Source organism: Semicossyphus pulcher, unplaced genomic scaffold, assembly GCF_022749685.1.
Source record: "Semicossyphus pulcher isolate SPU_LCO1_2020_fin unplaced genomic scaffold, fSemPul1.0.p SCAF_2, whole genome shotgun sequence".
In the NCBI taxonomy this organism is placed as follows: domain Eukaryota; kingdom Metazoa; phylum Chordata; class Actinopteri; order Labriformes; family Labridae; genus Semicossyphus; species Semicossyphus pulcher.
In genome coordinates this window covers 30,307,650-30,327,018 of record NW_027211693.1, presented here as the reverse complement: position 1 = coordinate 30,327,018, position 19,369 = coordinate 30,307,650, and the positions used below count along the sequence as shown (strand labels likewise).

At 44.3% G+C, this 19,369-nt stretch overlaps 1 protein-coding gene across 2 annotated transcripts; it reads left to right on the top strand.

Annotated features, from left to right (window-relative positions):
- The first annotated feature begins 7,878 nt into the window (after window positions 1-7,878).
- LOC138598057 (E3 ubiquitin-protein ligase TRIM39-like) lies at window positions 7,879-17,000 on the top strand. Of its 2 annotated transcripts, XM_069669734.1 has the most exons (2): window positions 7,879-7,902; window positions 15,116-17,000. In XM_069669734.1, exons 1-2 carry the CDS (start codon window positions 7,879-7,881, stop codon window positions 16,493-16,495), a joined length of 1,404 nt encoding a protein of 467 aa, XP_069525835.1. In that variant the 3' UTR covers window positions 16,496-17,000. The 2 variants fall into 2 exon arrangements, with proteins under 2 accessions (XP_069525835.1, XP_069525834.1); XM_069669733.1 differs by lacking the exon at window positions 7,879-7,902 and having other exon boundaries at window positions 14,836-17,000.
- Window positions 17,001-19,369: the final 2,369 nt, after the last annotated feature.

The window sequence follows — 19,369 nt, the reverse complement described above, 5'->3', positions numbered from 1 at the left end:
GTGAGTCTGTGTTAAGAGTTTAGAAAAAGTATCTGAAGTATGGGTAAGCGCTTCTTAGCGATTGAAAAAACTGTAATAATTTCTGATTCTTTTCTGTCCCGTATCAGGAGAGACAACATGTGAAAGATTCACTCTGTCTCCTCTACAGTTAGTCAGTACTCACTCATGTCTCATTATCATTACATTTATTTATTTGTGTTATTTCTGTATTTTTTTTCACCGTTTACAGACAAGATTTGGCCGCTCCAGAACCAAGACAAAGTGTAAACAGCAAACAAAAAGCAAGAAACCAAAAGCAGACCCCCCAGAGAAAGATGACAGACAGATGGACGGACGGACACAGACAGCCAGACAGACAAAACTCAATTGCTTTGTAGTTAATCCCACTAGATATTGATGTACAGCTGGAGTATACATTGATATGTTCATATGGTGCAAGAGAAAAAAACTAAAAACAAAACAAGGACAGAAAAAAGGTACCCAACAAAAACACCTCTCTATTCATGTATATGTACTTAATGAACTTACATACGCATACATACACCCATACACACACTGCGTGTACATGCACACATGCACATACATACACATACGCCCATGCATATATACACACACATTCATAAGAAAACAAGGAGATGATATCATAGCTCAACAAAGATATTTTAACTTACAACAACATTACTGCAAAATAATAATAATAATAATAATAATAATAAGTAGATACATATCAAAATGTTTCAGAAAATCCACAGTTAAAAAATAAAAAAAGAATTATAAAATAAGTACATAAATATGTGAGGAATTGAGGATTTAGTTTACAGGCAAATTCAGAGCTTTAATGGCTCCCAGGTGTCATGACATGTAATTGTTTGGTTATTATTAAATGCAGTGAAAGATGTTCAGCCAACAAGTCGAGCCGTTGCCACGTTGTGCTGTGATGTGTCTGTCTAGGTTATTTGCATGATGTTCTGGCAGCTTGGGAAGATCAATATCATCAAAAAATGTGTGTAGTTAAGTTTGGCGTGCAATCTGGTTTATAGAGGTTACTATAGAAAGTTCCAAATGTTGTTGATATATCATTTGGGGTGCACATAGTAGCTCCCTCTGAGTTTTTAAAGCTGCAGTAGGTAAGATGGAGAAGAGAGCGGACTTTTCTTTAAAATTTGAAAGATTACAACCTCCTGGTCCCTCCCCCTCTCTCTCCGCAGCGCTCAGTCCTGCCTGAGTCAGCGTATATGTAAATAGAAGGTCCCCGGAGCTGATTGGCTGGCACCACATCAGTGTCCGCAGGTGGTTGGCTGCGCCTGGAGATGGCTGGGATAAGCCAATGTGACATCACCGCAGCAGCTTGGGGAACCTCGTCTCCCTCTCCTTCCAACCGGCCACGCTTTCCTTTGTTTCAAATTCAGTCTGTTTAGTTTCATATAAAAAGATGAAATGGTGAATCTTATTTGTTTAAGGTTGTTTTCTCCTGTTTATCTTAGTCAGGGAGGAAAGTGTTAGGTTAGATCATTTGCCTTCTGAGTTAGAATTGCTTGTTTGTTATTTTGATTCACCCTGAAGTTCAGTTTAATACATTTTGGCATTGTTAAACTTATACTTTTTGTTATAAAATAAATCTGTCTTATCTTTGGAAAGGTAACTTTTGTGTCTGTGGCTGCTTGGGACTTGAGGGAAATGGGTCTCTTTCATTTTATGCCTCGGCCCCCCCTAGGCGAGGCATAACACAGAGGAACATGATTGTCTCTCTCATGTACTACTACATGTTTAAAGCAATGACTGTATATATAGATGGACAACGTGTCTCCATCTGCTCCCATTGTACGTAACTGATGCCAAAATAGCCCCTGTGATAGGCGCTGCCATCTTGCGATGGTGACGTCATACGGAGCCAGAGTCTGCCCAGTAGAGATCGGCGAGCGAAGCGGCGGTAGCCACTTCCGCTAACCAAAACACACACTTGACTTACCGAAGAAACAGCAAGGATCCCGCACGCAGGCGTGTTTACAGCAGAACAGCTTCTCTGTGTTGGTCTGAGGTTAACGTTCACAGGTATGGAAACTTCAATGACTGTAGTGATTGTTGTAGTTACGTTTCTACACGCGGATCGTCCTCCGCTCTGCTCACCTGGAACTGATTGGCTGCAGGAGCCTAATTTGTCAACAGAGCTGTCAATCATCATTTTGACAGCATCAAATAACTAATTAAAAATAAACTTGTCAGAAAATGAACACTTGGACGTCAGTCAGCATGATAATAACTAACTATAATGACAGAAACCATGTTTGAGAAAAACTCCTCGGGCGTGAATTTTGATTTTATAGTTTGACTCATGTCCCATCTGTTAACATGGAGGAGGCGGGCTTTATGACCTATACTGCAGCCAGTCAGCAGGGGGCGCCCGAAATGTTTTGGCTTCACTCTCTATGTAGGTATGCATTGAAGTTATGATCTGCAAGTAACGATGTGTTAAAACGCCATCTTGTGCAACGTTTAAGGATGGTTTCATTAATAAAGATAAAGCTTACTGGAGCGTGGTCACAAATGATGATGGGATGGATTTTTACTTGTGTCTTTGATATGATGGAGCTGCTAGTGAGGAAATAATCTATTCTGGAGGAAGAGTTGTGATGGGGTGAGTAAAATGTATACTCTCGTTTGGTGGGGTTTTTAAGTTTCCAGAATTCATGAAAAAATGCTGCATTATCTTCGTTTGGACCGTACAGATGGCTATTGTTAACTGAACTTCCCCAATGGATCCATTGATTATTATATATCGTCCCTCGGGATCTGTTATGGTTGAGTTATTGCTAAATGGTGTTTTTCTGTTGATCGACACTGCAACACCTCTTTTCTTAGAGTTATCAGAAGCAGCGAATACCTGGTCGCCCCAATTTGGTTTTAACTGATCAAGATTTTAATTGATGAGATGCATTTCTTGCAATAGACAGATGTCTACTTTGAATTTTGCCTTTTTGCTGGTGAATTACACAAAAATATAAATGCAACACTTTTGTTTTTGCTCCCATTTTTCATGAGCTGAACTCAAAGATCTAAGACTTTTTCTATGTACACAAAATAATCCATCCACCTCACAGGTGTGGCATATCAAGATGCTGATTAGACAGCATGATTATTGCACAGGTGTGCCTTAGGCTGGCCACAATAAAAGGCCACTCTAAAATTTGCAGTTTCACTGTATTGGGGGGGTCCGGGGGGGTCAGAAAACCAGTCAGCAAAAACAAAAGTGTTGCGTTCATATTTTTGTTCAGTGCCAGACCAGTGTAGTTTTTCTCTGGGTTTTCGGTAGCTTCGTTTTGTTTATTACTTTGGCCTGGATTCACCCTGAAGCCTGAGCTTCGTTCATTCATTTACTTTGTCTTGTGTACATTGTACAAACGATTTGTTGTACATAAAATTATTTGTTATTGCAAATAAACTGCTCATTGTTTGCAGTTACACTTTTTCTCCTGTTGCCTATATGTTGCACCCTCACCCCCTAGACGGGGTTGTAACACCCAGCAGGTCCAGTAAGAAGTCTCTGGATAAACGGGAGCCTGAGAGCATCCCCCCTGCTCGCCAGGTGGACAAGTCCGTGTCCCCCTTCCTCCTTCGGCAGGAACAGGACGCTCTGTTGGACCCAGTGCAGATGGTCCCAGAAGAAGTCCACCAGAACAGACTGCACCCGAGACAGCAGGTTTGAAGGAGGGTCCAAACACGTCAGTTGGTGCCACAACATGGAAGACACCAAATGATTAAAGATCAGGATCCAACCTTTAAAAGACGGTAAAATCCATTTCCATTTTTTAATCAACCTTCTCAAGAACATTGTCCCAGTTCTTACTGGAAAAGATTTCATCTCCGAGGTAAAGATATTGAATCCCTCCTCTTCCCTGCCTGACTCCCCTCTGAACCTTAAAAGGAGCACTTAAACCACCGTTAATCTTGAGTACACTCTCAATGTCACTGAACAAGACCGGGATCTTGGCTATGAGACCAGAGCTGAACCCAAAAGCCTGCAGCATCTGCCACAAGTACTGGTGTTCAACTCGGTCAAAAGCCTTTTCTTGGTCCATAGAAATCAGACCGAGCTCACAGCCCAATGAACCGGAGAGGTCCAAAATGTCCCGAATCAGAGTAATGTTGTCAGATATCAACCTGCTGGGTACACAGCATGTCTGGTCCACATGGATGACATGCTCCATCACCTTTCTCAGTCTCCTTGCCAACACTTTAGACAGCAGTTTGTAGTCCGTACAGAGCAAAGACACAGGACGCCAGTTCTTCATCTCCTGAAGGAGAGTGAGACAGCTCTCCTGCAGCTCAGAGGCAGCCGCCCCTTTCTCAGACTGTCCCTGAGAACAGACAACACATCTTCACCTATCACAGGCCAGAAAGTCTTATAAAAGTCAGCAGGGAGGCCGTCTATCCCCGGAGCCTTGCCGCTCTGCAGGCTCTGCAGGGCCTCCTGTAGCTCCTGAGCAGAGAGCTGAGCCTCCAGCTCTGCATTGTCCTCCTCAGAGCCCTGAGGAAGGCCATCATAGAAGGACAGCGCCACCTCTGGCTCCTCCTGGAACTCTGTTTTATCAAGTTCTTGATAAAAACCAACAGCACATTGATGAATATCAGCAGGTTCCTGCAGCAGTTGCCCGGTGTCAGAGCGCAGAGAGTGTATCGGCCTCCTCTGGCCGTTCTTAGGCTCGAGACCGAAGAAGAAGTGAGAGGGAGCATCCATTTTAGCAACGTTGTGAAACCTGGATCAAACCAGAGCACCCTGAGACCTTTAATATGTTCTCGTTCTCCTGTGGAGTCTGCTACGTCCTGCAGCTCCACCACTTCATTCTCCAGAGCTCTCATAGATCTGGCCATGTCCTTTGTGACATTGAGAGTGTACTGTAGGCAAAGCTGTTTCATTTGGACTTTACCTACATGCCACCACTGCTGCAGGGAGCTGTACTCACATTGAGTGTGTCTGTAGTTATACCAGAAAGACCTGAATATATCTTTGAACACGTTATCAGACAGCAGAGTGATGTTAAAGTGCCAGTAAGCACTTTGACACTTCACATCTTTGATAAAGATCAGGCAGTGCTCCAGGGAATGATCTGATCAACCCACCAGACTTATAGAGCAACCTTTAAATACATTCATATGATGTTTAAAACAATACACTCGGTCAAGATTCCTGTCTAACACAGGATTTTCTGTGCAGTTCAAATCACCTCCCAGAAACAGAAACTCGTCACTGTTACAGTTGCTGAGCACATTTTTCTTTCTGAGCCCAGCGTTGGAGCGTACACATTTAGAAACACCATTTTGACTTCTTCAAATTCAGCGTCTAGTTTTAATAAGCGACCTGGAATGATTTCCTCAACAGCACAAGACAAAGGTAAGAAATCTCTGGAGAAGAGAATACCAACCCCTCCACTGTTACTGCTTTTATAAGCCTCCCCGCTCCATCCCTTCTTCCAGCCACATTCATTATCAGCACTGCTGTGAGTTTCCTGGAGGAAAATGACATTTAACTTTTTACTCTGAAACAGAGCAAACAGAGAGGCTCTTTTAACCTCTTCTCAAGCACCATTAACATTCAAAGATCCCAGCTTAATGTCACACATTTTAGTGATAGAGCTGCATCCCAACAAAGACACAAGCAAAGAAAAGAAAAACAAAGTACACTTAGGGCCCGACCAGACAGGGGGGGCTGGGGGCGGCTTTTTCGTCATTGTTTTCAATGAGAGGCTTTTTGCGCGCTGCTTTTGCTTTGCAGAGCGCCTCGCTTTTTTTCCGCTCTGTGCGCCTCGCGTTTTTGAGGAAACGCTCCGAGCGCCAGGAGTTGAAAAAACTTCAACTCAAAGCAGAAAAGCGCCTGACGTCATGGGCGTTTTTTCTCATTGTCCAATCAGATGAAAGGAGAGGCGGGCCTTCTGTCAGTTTACGATGTAACGGTTAGGTTAATGACAGCTAATGATTCGGTGGTTGTCTTAACAACAGTAGGGGAAAAAAGCCGCCCCAGCTGCTAAAACGCGCTCTGTCTGATCGGGTGTTTACTTCCACAAAAAAGGCAGTGCGGTGCGCCTCGTGTTTTACAGCCTGCAAAGAACGTTCTGTCTGATCGGGCCCTTAATCATCATTAGCTATTTGAGCTCGAACTTTCAGCAACAGTTTCTTTAACCTGAAAACCTCAGGATCAGTGAAAGAAGGCTGCCCCGAGTTACCAGCATTCTTCATGAAAAACCTGACATGAAACAGCTGCAAGTCAGGGAAGTACTCCTCCACCTTTACAGCTCGCAGACCCTTTGTTTCTTTAAGAAACGTTCTGACTCTCTGAACCGAGTACCCAGTCTGCATCTCAACCTGCATGTTCTCACTCTCACCATCGCTCTCCTGTGTGCTCTGTGTGCTCTGTATGTCACCCTGCGTGTTCTGTATGTCACCCTGTGTCATGGTTTTAGTTATACACCTGCAATATTCATTCTGTTTGCCTGCAATATTCTGTTTACTAATTCTCCTGTCATTTCAGACCCGGTCATCCTCATCTCTCGGCTCCCCTCACCCATAGTTCACTCACCCCGCCTCCTCTCCAGTTCCAGCTCCTAACCACTCCTACCTCATCTAGACAAGTCCCTGCACCTGTAGTCTCACCTCACCTGCTCCTCATTCCCTAATCACTCCCCACACTATTTAACATGTGCTTCCCCACTCACCCTCTGCCAGATTGTCATAGTGTCTCGTACCTATACCTTCCAGCGTTTTGTATCCTGCCTGATTATCTGTTTTTGATCCTGTTATCGACCCTGCCTGTTTCCCGACTCTGCCTCAGCCTGATCCCTCTTACTTGGTTTGCCTGCCTGGATATTTTTTTCCTTGTAATCTGTTTACTGTTTCAGTAAAGAAACTATTTTTTTTGTGAACTTTGGTCTCTGAGTCGTACTCGACTTGTGACACCCTGTGTGCTCTGCATGTCACCCTGTGTACTCTGTATGTCACCCTGTGTGCTCTGTATGTCACCCTGTGTGCTCTGTATGTCACCCTGTGTGCTCTGTGAGTTCCCCTCTGGCTGAGAAGAAGATGCCTGTTGCTCTTTCTTTGACACTTTTTTAGTTTTAACACCATTAGCTTTACATCAGCGAACATCCCCCTGACTGGAAACAAAAATGTTTACATCATCCGCATAAGCAGAGAGTGTTGGGGGACGCTCAGTGCCACAGGACCCGGGCAAAGAGAGCCCGCTGAGCCGGTCCCTCAACCTGCACAGCAAGGGCTCTGAGCTGGCCTGAGATGGGACAACCCTGTCTGATCCCCCGCTGTACAGGGATGGGCCGACTCAGCCCTGCCCCCATCTTCACCAAACACTGTGCGTTCTGAAACAACGTACCAACCCAAGACAAAAACCCGTCACCAAAACCAAAAGCCTTCAGTGCAGAAAACAAGTACGAGTGATCCACCCTGTCAAACACCTTCTGCTGATCCAAAGACACAAGACCAACATTTCCATCATAAAATCCACAAACATCAATTACATCTGTGATGAGGAAAATATTGTCCATGATTGTCCGGTCTGGTACACAGTAGCTCTGATCGGTGTGTGTGATGTTTCCCAGGATGTCCCTAAGTCTATTGGATAAAGCTCTGGAAAGTATTTTGTAATCCGAACAGAGAAGAGCCACCGGCCTCCAGTTCTTCAGTAAGGCCAGGTCTCCTTTCTTTGGCAACAAAGAAAGCACCGCTCGCTGACAGGAAACAGGAAGAGATCCTGTTTTAAAGCTCTCCACCAAAACACTGTGTAGATCGTGACCAAGAACGTTCCAGAACCTTTTATAAAAGTCAGTGGAAAGGCCATCAATCCCCGGTGCCCGCCCAGATGTCATCTGATTGATGGCAAACGTTAACTCCTCCAGAGTCAGCTCACAGTCCAGAGCAGCTGTTTCCTCCTGACTGAGCTGAGGAAGACCCTCCAGGAGCTCCCCACGGCACTCCAAGCTGCAGGTTTCTGCCCCAAAAAGGTGTGAGTAGAACTCCACAGCATGGCTCCTCATCTCAGCCGGATCTGTGGTCACTCTGCCCCCTGGTAGCTTCAGACAAGACATCAGCTTCCTCTGTGCCACCGATCTCTCCAGGTTGAAGAAGAAAGTGCTCGGGGCGTCCATGTCCTTAAGCTGGAGGAAACATGACCGGACCAGCGCTCCCTTTACTTTCTCCTGCAGGAAGGAGCTCAACTCCAACCTCTTCTCCCGCAGCAGAGGACCAGTGGTGGGTTCAGAGCTCCTATTTAAACCCTCCTCAATGTTTTTAATTTGGACCTCCAGATCTTTGACAGCTGCCTTAATCCAGGCAGAAGAGTGAGAGGTGTACTGCTGGCAGAAGACCCCAACCTGAGCTTTGCCTACCTCCCACCACAACTTCAGGCAACCAAATTCAGCTTTTTCTGTTTTCCACTGGTGCCAAAAGCGTTCAAAACTTTGGCAGAAAACACTATCCTGTAAGAGTCTGTTATTAAAGTGCCAGTAGGATTTAACCTTTTGTACGGGCTGAGGGTTTTTGACATGTATATTCTATCCAGTCTGGCTGCACACACCCTGTTGTCGCTGACCCTGACCCATGTGAACTGTCTGGACTGTGGATGTTTTGTTCTGAATGTGTCAAACAGATCGAGGTCGAATATGACAGAGCTCAGAGTCCTGGAGGACTGGGGGTGGGGTTCTTCACCGATCCTGTCAACAGTGAAGTCCAAAGTACAGTTAAAATCCCCACCAATAATAATTTGGTCCTGCTGGTATGCATTTAACTGGTTTTTCAGCAGGGTGTAAAAACCTACTCGCTCTGCTCCATTGTTTGGGGCAACAGAAAGTAGAGCTTTCTATTTCTGCCTGAACAATTAAGAGGCGGCCCCGCACCACCTCAGCACAAGATAAAACAGAAGCTTTGGCAGACGCTCTGAACAGAACCGCTACACCTGCACTGAAGTTGGTTCCATGACTGAGGTGATATGAACCCTCCCAGCATAAACCCCAGTCTGTCTCATCGGATGGATTAGTGTGTGTCTCTTGCAGAAACAACACATCAATCATCTTCTGAGTGGTTCAGATATTAAAGCCCTTTTCTGTCTGTCTCTCCCACCAGCAATGTTTGAGGACCCGATCTTAAGGCTCTGCATGAAGAGGTCAGAGAGGAGAAACAGACCAAGCAGAGGACAGTGAAGAGAGGACGACACCCTGTGAGGCATGATCATTTTATTCTTTAATCTTTTTAACAGTTTGACTGCCGGCTCTTCTCGGTGCAGTGAGGTGTTTCTTTAGACGGAAGCGTTTCTTTTCTTCCAGGAGGTCAAAACAAACCTGTCTTTTCAGCGTGCTGACGGATGTGATGAATGTTTCGATGTCACTAAAATAGTCACTCACTTTAACAGACTTCTTATTGAATGTTTCATCCATGAACTGGTTAATTTCTCCCAGAGAGTAAAGCTCTGTGCTCCTGTTGGATGCTTCAGCTGTGGACACATTATCTGATTCACAATCTTCCTCCATGTCCTCTCCCCCACATGATGCCTGACTGCACACTGCCTGTCCTTCACCAGTGAGCACATCTCTTCCTGCACACCTTGTGGAAGCTTCTTCCTCATCATGCCCTTCAGCCTGTGTTTGTCCTGCAGCAGCTGCAGACTGAGAGCTGCTCAGGTCTTCTGCAGCCACAGATGCCTGCTGCTTCTCAGCGTTACTCTGTTTCTCCCTCTCTAAGTCATTATTAGCAGAAAGTGATACAACGTTACAAGAAGCCACAACCGCAGCACAATCCACCTCCGCACACACCCGCGTCCGCATGTGAAACAGCATGAGCAGATACATCTTTACCCATAGAAGTTCAGCATCCTCAGCTTTAGCATTTAGCTTTAGCATTAAAGGAACCATTTTCACGCTCTACTGCACCTGCACCCCGAGGCTGATGGGAGCAGTGGTGTTTTAAATCAAACCCCCAAATCACCGTCAAGACACCACATGTAACACTACAACACAATCAGGCACATAGAAATACAAAATCAGTTTCTAAACAAAACTCAAAATCACAACTGACACATTAAAAGATACTGAATAAATAAAAACATACACTGTGGATGGAGATGGACGCAGATGGCTTGATGAATGACAGCAAGACCATTACCACAGCTTATCTTACCAGGGATCCCCCACCGGGGAATCACTCATGAGCAGTGCTTTTGCCACTGCTGTTGAATCCTGTTTGCTGGAGAGGAAAACTTCAACCCATTTACTGAACATGTCCACCATGACCAAACAGCACTTTTTACCTTCACAGACTGAGAGTTCAATGAAATCCATCATCCAATGTTGTCCTGGGCCTGTAGGGGCGGAGGACTGTGCTGTGGGACTTTTGGAGCGCCCGCTGCATTGTGAGCTGCACAGATACAGTTTTTGCAGAAGTTTTCAGCAACAACAGAAAACCCTCGTGTATACCAGCATGAATTAATGGCAGCACACGTCCCCCCTTCACCCACGTGATCTTTTCTGTGAGCCAGGCGTGCATACAAAGTGAGAAGAGCACGTGGTAAACAGGGTTTGTCATCAGGAACGATCCAAATGTCATTTGTGAATTGAGCACCAGATTTTGAGCAAAGTGTTTTTCAGATTGTGCAGCCATGTGAGTGAAGGCTGTTAGATCAGGTGGAGTGTCAGACAAATGTGAGGATGAGAACATGTTAAATACATCACCAGCGCGGGCTGCTGCCTTTGCAGCTGCGTCCGCTGACGCATTTCCACGAGAAGCAGCATCATCACGGCGTGTGTGTGCTTCACACTTGATTACAGAAACTGCTGAGGGGAGCAAAACAGCACCAAGGAGTGATGAGACCAATAAATGGTTAGAAACAGGTTTACCTGAGGATTTTAAAATCCTCCGTGTCTCCAGAGGGCACCAAAGTCATGCACTACTCTAAATGCGTATCGAGAGTCAGTGTAGATGTTAACAGATTTACCAGCAGCTTGTTTACAGGCTTCTGTGAGGGCGACAAGTTCAGCTGCTTGAGCAGAATAGTGTGAGGGTAATTTACCAGATATCACAACTTCATGTTGTGTAACTACCGCAAACCCTGTTTGATTCTTCCCTTTTTCATCACGTGAGGCAGAGCCACCAACGACAAACTGGAGGTCAGCATTTGGAATGGGTACATCTTTCAGATCCACTCTGGGAGAGCAAACTTCCTGTAAAACTTGAACACAACCATGTGAGTCATCAGCCTCTCCATCCTCCTCAGTGGGCCGGAGGGAGGCGGGGTTAAGAACAGAACATGTTTTACAGTGATGTTAGGCATGTCCAATAAGGTAGTGTGAAACTTAAACCAGCGCTGCGCAGAGATGTGATGTTTTCTGAGTGTGCAGAATGTGTGCGACAGCATGTGGAAACATAAGAGTCAAATCAGAGTACTCTACTGAGCATCCAGAGGCTAGTGCAGCTTTCCTGCAGCTGCTGCAGCTCTGACACACAGAGAGAGATTATTGCCACTGGATCCACCTTTATTATTATTATGATTATTATGATCTTTAAAGGCAACAGGACGTTATCTAACAGTGTTTTTTTGGCACAACACTGATGTTGAATAGCATTCTTTGTTATCTACTAACGGTACAAAAGGTTTATCAGGGTCAGGTAAACCTAGAGTTGGAACACTTGTAAGTGTGGATTTTAAATCAGTGTGACAAGACTCAAAAAAGGACCCAAGAGCACGACTCTAAATTCAGAAAATCAAATGGGTTTATTTTAACAAGGAAGTCCACAAAAATTCCAAAGAAACACAAAGTACAACATAAAATCGCTGCTGAGCAGGAAATCTAAGATTAGGTTTGGAAAAACAAAAAATCACAGCAATGCTGGAAAAAAGGCTTGACCAAAGTACAAACAAAAAATCACAGCTAAGCTGGAAACTAAAGACAAGAGCACAGACCACACCAATACGAATGAAGCTTACTTGGACAAGAGGGATCAGGACGAGACTAGAGACAAGACGATCTGACACAGGACACAGGTAGACACAAATTTAAAATACATGAGGAAATGGGAAACAGGTGGACACAATCAGGGGTGGAGCAGACAATCACACTGACGAGGAAACACCAGGGCAGGAAATAAAGTTTCTGAAACGAGAGAGGACAGTTACTACAAAATAAAAGCGGACATGGCAAACTTCGAAGACAGGACTAAAAACATAAAACTTAACATAACCGACGAGACATGACACAGTGAAAACCTACTGGGCTTCAGGTGTCCACGTGATCTGATCATGGGCAGAGAGTTGTTGTCATGAATCAAAGATGAGAGAGGAGCTTGTTGTTCAGAGTAGTTAGGGATCCATTGTCGGGAATATGACGTCATGCAGAGGAAACTCATCATTTGTTTGTTTGTTCCCGGTTTGGGAGCTCCGATACAGCCTGAACACGTTTGGGAGAGAGGGATTTGCCCTCTGCTGTGATCACATGTCCCAGATAGGTTTCTTTAGTTTGAGCAAACTGCAGTTTTGTGAGACTTGCTTTGTGGCCATTTTCTGCTAGAAACGTCAGCAGTGCGAGAGTGTCTTCTCGACAGGCTTCAGCTGAAGGGCTACACACCTTTAGGTCGAAGGTACTGAATGAGGGTGGAGCCGGATGGAAATTCAAAGTTATGCAAATTTTGAGTCGATGTTGATGGAAGTACGCGGGAGACTCAGAATAAACTTGGACGCAACGTGTCCATGTATACGTTTTACCTTTAAACGAGAACGCAAACCAGTACTGGCTATCGGGGTGTACTGGGACCGAAAAAAGAACGCATTAGTGAGGTCGACAACCGAAAAATGAGTAGTGGTGGTACTTGCAGCAAGATTGTGTGTGGATTCGGTACCTCAGGAACTCTTAGGTGAACTGCAGCATCTACTGCTTGCAGATCTTGTATCTCCATTCTGTGGGTGCACCCTGGTTTCTAGTTTTCTTTACAGGAGAGAGAGGAGTCCTGACTGGAGATGTTTCACAAAGTATAATGATCCCTCTTTTAAAGGGACTCAGAAACTGGCATAATGCCGTTAACTGCTTCTTTATTTTACTTCTTTATTTATTTATTTGCGAGCATATTGTTTTGAACAGGCCTGTAGTCTGATTTTGGATGAATGATTAAAGGTTCTGAATTCTTCATGAGACCTACATCATATTTATGTTTGGCCCAGAGACACTCTGGGACTGTCGACAGATGAGGTGGAATTTCAGGTGAAGCCATGGTTACATAGGCATCAGTAAGCAAACCACATGGTGTGTCCTCAACTAATTGGACAGTTCTGTGCACATGTACAGCTGTTGTCAGTCTCGTACGATATACATCACATTGCGCGCTGTGTTCTCTTAGGATCCTCGGTGGCGAATGAAGTCATGACAAGCGGCCTTCTAACGAACCCAGTGTCCCAGATCTTGTCACTCCCAGTCTCGTGGTTTAGCCAGAAACAGCAACAGCAGACTCCGAACTTTTCCAGTATACATGAGTTAAACTTCTCTCTGGTTCAACAACTTGTCTAAACCATCTGTCCTCATACTTTTTATCTGCACCTTCATGAATGTGTGAGGTGCAGTGTAAATCAGTTCTCCTGAACATCTGGTGAGTGTGTGCGGAATGAGTTGCCACACATAGGCATACAGCCGTGAGTGTGGGCTGTACTGCACCATGCGGGTGGGGTAAGACGGGTGAGTTCTTTTAAGCTTTTTCTTCTTTTACCGGTAAACCTTTAGCCTACTCAAAAATCAATACTCAACAACTAGACATCATTGGAAAATTTCAAAATTAATTACAATTTTCTCTCACCGTTGTATTGTTTCTTTGCCCGCGGTTTTGGGTTGGTTCTTTTCCCTAGGATCCGAGCGCTGGCCCGGCTCCGCTGGTCGGTCAGCTCCACTTTCCTGCCAGTCCAACGGAGTCCGATCAGGCGTTGAATCCCATCCTCGTCGCCAAGTTTGTGGTGGCAACTTCTGATGACGAGACCAATAAAGTTCTTTGGGAAACAAAGTTGTCTTTTGATGTCATTTAATTGAAGAATATTAAAAGATGAGTAAAAGCAATTAACAGCTCGAGCTGGGTCAGACCAGTACTACACAGAACACAGCTGTCTAGCTGACTGACACAGACTCAAGGTTCACAGTGTGTGTTATACATTACAGAAAGAACTCCCTCTCACAGAGACAAAGTAAGGTGTTATTGTTCTGACTTTAGCTGAGGCGCCTGACTATCTAGAGTTTACCCCTTGTCCTGGAGCGCTCAGCCCAGACAAGGCCACCAACTATCTCTCTAGGACAGAAGGAGCAACAGTAAATCATGAACGTCCCTGAATGCACCAACACTTGGGAGTGGCTCAACATGCAGGTGTCATGCTGCGTTCAAGTCATATCACAGTAACAGTAATTACCAGCTTCTAACTTGTAACAGGAGTTCAAATTTTAATTTTTCCTGTAAATGAAATGAAATAAAATCAGTTGCTGCCTGGATGTGATGAAAACAATCTCTAACACATGATGTACTTTAGAAAATAGTCCAGAGAAAATTATTTAACTGGCAGTAAATGAGTTAGACTCTGTAAAACCTGAGCTTTGGGTGATTTCATGTCTGTGTTGAAGAACTAACATTCCTCCATGTAAACAAAGGTAGAAAACAGAGCTGCTGTAACACCCAGTACTAACACTCTGTCTTTAAGGCTCCAACTTTATCGTCTCTGCTCCACTGTGACTTTAAAACCAGAAACAGGCCGACAAAGCTCCTCCCTGTTTATGACTCAACACAGACACACCAGGAAACAGGCGCGCACACACACACACACAGACAGAAGATAACTTTCACTGTGAGAAATAAAAGAGACGACTTCCACAGAGAGAGGACAGCTTCAGGAGGGAATACTGGGAATACTGGAATACTGCCACTTCAACCAGTTACTGACTGCACACTGTACGGAGCTTTAGAAAACACACGAGTCAAAGTGAAAGTAAGTTACAGAAACTCTGTGCAGGAGGGAGTGGAGCCTCAGCAGTCTGACCTGTGTGAGCTGTCTGCCTGTCGTGAGTTTAGCTTCACTCAGAGGAAAATGGCTTCTTGTTCAGAGGAGGATCTGTGCTGTTCTGTCTGCCATGACATCTTCAAACATCCTGTCGTCCTGTCATGTAGCCACAGCTTCTGTAAAGCCTGTCTGCAGAGCTGGTGGACGGAGAAACAGGCCCAGGAGTGTCCCATGTGTAAGAGGAGATCTTCAAAGTTAGAACCACCTTGTAGCTTGGTGTTAAAGAACCTGTGTGAGGCCTTCTTACTGCAGAGAGATCAGAGAGCTTCATCAGACTCTGAGGCTCTCTGCAGTCTGCACTCTGAGAAACTCAGACTCTTCTGTCTGGATCATCAGCAGCCAGCGTGTGTCGTCTGCAGAGACTCTAAAAAACACTCCAACCACACATTCAGACCCATCGATGAAGCTGCTCAAGATCTCAGGGAACAACTCCAGAAATCCCTGAAGCCCTTAGAGGAGAAACTGGAGCGCTTTAAAAAAGTCAAACAAGACCGTGATGAAACAGGAAAACACATCAAGGCCCAGGCTGCAAACACAGAGAGGCAGATAAAGGAGCAGTTTAAGAAGCTTCACCAGTTTCTAGAGGAGGAAGAGGAGGCCAGAATCTCTGCACTGAGGGAGGAAGAGGAGCAGAAGAGTCAGAGGATGAAGGAGGAGATGGAGGCTGTGAGCAGAGAGATAGCAGCTCTTTCAGACACAGTCAGAGCCACAGAGGAGGAGCTGAGAGCTGCAGACGTCTCATTCCTGCTCAACTACAAGGCTGCAGTGCAAAGAGTCCAGCAGCGCCCCCTGCTGGAGGATCCACAGCTGCCCTCAGGAGCTCTGATAGATGTGGCCAAACACCTGGGCAACCTGAGCTTCAACATCTGGAACAAGATGAAGGACATGGTCTCCTACACTCCTGTGATTCTGGACCCAAACACTGCTGGTTCATACCTCATCCTGTCTGAAGATCTGACCAGTGTGAGACGAGGAGAGGAGCAGCAGCTTCCTGATAATCCAGAGAGGATTCGTTATTACTGCTCTGTCCTGGGCTCTGAGGGCTTCAACTCAGGGACTCACAGCTGGGACGTCGAGGTTGGACAGAACACGTGGTGGGTAGTGGCTGTGTGTGAGGAGTCTGCAGACAGGAAGGAAGACATTGACTCTGGATTATGGAGCATAATGTTTTATAGTGATAAATACAGAGCATTCACCCCGTCAGGTGAACGCATTGCTCTGTCAGTGAGAGGACGGCCTCAGAGGATCAGAGTGCATCTGGACTGGGACAGAGGAAAGCTGTCTTTCTCTGATCCTGACACTAACACACACATACACACCTTCACACACACTTTCTCTGACAAGCTGTTTCCATACATTTATACTGAAGATTCACGTCCTCTGAAGATCTCACCAGTGAAGGTCTCTGTAACAGTGGGACAGTAAAGGCAGAGACGATGATGATGATGGAGTCAGGTGATGAACTGCTCACATGTTGTTCTTATCTTTACATAAAGTCACATTTTTACAGCTTACATGATAAACAGATGAAACTTGGCTCAGTTCAGATGACAGACGTGTATTTTCTCTCTCTCTCTTTTGTAATCAGGTTCTCAGATACTTTGTTTCATGTGCCGAGGTTTTCACAAATCTGTCGTCTTCTCAAATCAATGAAGGTGAATGGAGTTTTTATTTCTTCTGCTCCGAGTGTAAAAAATGACATTTGAACATGTCATTATGAACAGTTTGCTTTGGGGGCTTTTTAAACAGCATGTAGACAGCTTGTGTGTGATGAATTTATAGAACTGATTGTTTGCTGTGTGAAGAAATCACAACAACTCTGGAATAATTCAAGTCACAGTGATGACGTGTAATAAAGGCAGTGATCATGTTGGTGTGTGTGTGGTGTCATTAGTTAACACTTTACAGGAGAGGCCATGGTGTCAGTCAAATCAACAGAAGACAGGAGTGTGTTTGGGAAATGTAGTTTTATTGTTTTGTTGTGTGAGGTGTAAGTTATATTTAAATCAACTATAACTTTAATTAGCATTTAAAACCATGTCAGTGTAACTTCATGGAGAGGATGTGGACCTCTGCTGGTGACTTTATAGAAGCTCTATATTTGACTGGGGAATATGTGACAGGGCTACAGTTTGTATATCAAGTAAAGCCACTCAGCATTAAATGATATCACTACATATCACACCAACAAGCTAACTTTAGCTTTCTATCTATCTGATGAAAGGAGGAACTCACAGTGACCTGTGGTTGGGGAACATAACAGGCCCAGGCATGAAGGCCTCGATGCATCCAGACTACGATGAGGAAACAAAACCAAGAAAACAAAACAGGAAGAAGAAGAAATCAAATAAATATTACGACTACTTCACTTGGCCAAATGATAGAGATTTAAAGGTGCCCTAAATTTGTCAGAAAGAAACTAGATTTAGATTTTAAAAATGTGTTTAAAAAGTGTTTCTAGGTCTTGCAGAGTATTGAACGAGGTGTGTGTCCATGGTGGATCAACTCAAAACTAAAAAGTGATTTTCAAACACAAACGTTCCTTTGCAGAAATTAAACATGAAATGAATCCTCTTCTTGTGCTGAAATCTCTGGTTATATATGTTTGGATGATAGAATGTTTGTGTGTGAAGTCTACTACTATGGAAAGACTGTTTATTGATTCATTATTGATTTATTTCAAGTGATAAAGCAGTCAACAGAATTCTGTTCTGTGATTTGTGTTTGTGTTACATTAAACTACTCAGTCAGAAAATGACCGTGGGAATAATGACAGATTCAATCTTCACAGAATGTGAGCTTCATGCAAGAAGGTATTTTTTCTGAGTTAATCAATTAATAATTTAGTTTTTCCCTTTTAGGATTTAAATCATTAATGAAGTGCAGCAAACTTCACTCATTCATTGTGCAGAGAGAGAAGGAGCTGTGAGCCTGAGCAGAAAGAAAGTAATCACACAGACAGTTGGCCATTATTTTGTTGGCTTTAGTTGTTATCTCTCTGATTAGAAGCGTTCATAGCCTGCTCTCTACTATAGATACTCAGAATGTTGTTAAAATGAGATTGGAGGAGGAATAGTAACCGATGCCACAAGAATTACGAGTAAAAGGGATGGCTCATTGAAAGAAACACTCTCTGTAATGATTCGGTTTGAAAAGACTCGTTCTAAATCTGTGCAAACGGGCTACACCAACTACAGCGTGAGGGAATACATTCCCAAACCACTCAGGTGTTATGCTTGCCAAAGAAAAGGGCACACAGCACAACAGTGTAAAGGAAAGTTAAGGTGTGCGAGATGTGGAGGTCAACATGGATATGGAAAATGTGAAAAAGATGCAAAGATGAAATGCTGTAACTGTGGAGGAGAGCACAGTGCTGCGTTCAGAGGCTGTGAAGTACTGAAAGGAGCCAGAGAGTTAAGATAATGAACAAAGTTTCATATGCAGAAGCTCTAAAGACAGTAAGGGGATCAGAAACAAGAGGAATCATAGTGGCATGGCCCAGAGAAATGCAGAACAAAGTGACAGCACATCAGCAAATGAGGCCCGAACCCGTGTTACGGTCCAGAATGCTTGTGCCCACTAATGTAAAGTGGGTAATGACAAACTATGACAAGAACCAAGTAAAGGACCCAGGCACGACTCAAAAGTTCAACCAGAAAGACTCTTCATTCGAGTAAAGAACAAGCCAAAGTATTAACTCAACTCAACTCAACTCAACTTTATTCATATAGCACTTTAAAAACAACCACAGCTGAAAACAAAGTGCTGTACACAAATAGACAAAAGTAAAACAATTACAAGCAATAGAATAAATAATATGAAATAAAACAAGAATAACACTAAAATAGTTGTTTCACTGTTTTTAAAACAATCAAAAACAATAAAACAATAAATAAAAACAGACCAGAAAACAATAAAACAAGAGCAGAGTCTCCTGCGGGGTTGAAAGCCAGGGAGTAAAAACGGGTTTTAAGACGAGTTTTAAAAATGGACAGTGAGGAGGCTTGTCTGATGTGCAATAGTAGCTCATTCCATAATTTAGGAGCAGCAACAGAAAAAGCTCTGTCCCCTCTGAGCTTCCGTTTTGACCTCGGTACCTCCAGGAGCAGCAGGTCAGCTGACCTGAGGCACCGAGCAGGAGTATAGGGCTGGAGGAGCTCAGAGAGGTAAGGCGGGGCGAGACCATTTAAAGACTTAAAAACAAATAAAAGTCTCTTAAAATGGACTCTAAAGTGCACAGGCAGCCAGTGGAGGGAGGCCAGGATGGGGGTTATGTGCTCCCTCTTACGTGCTCCAGTT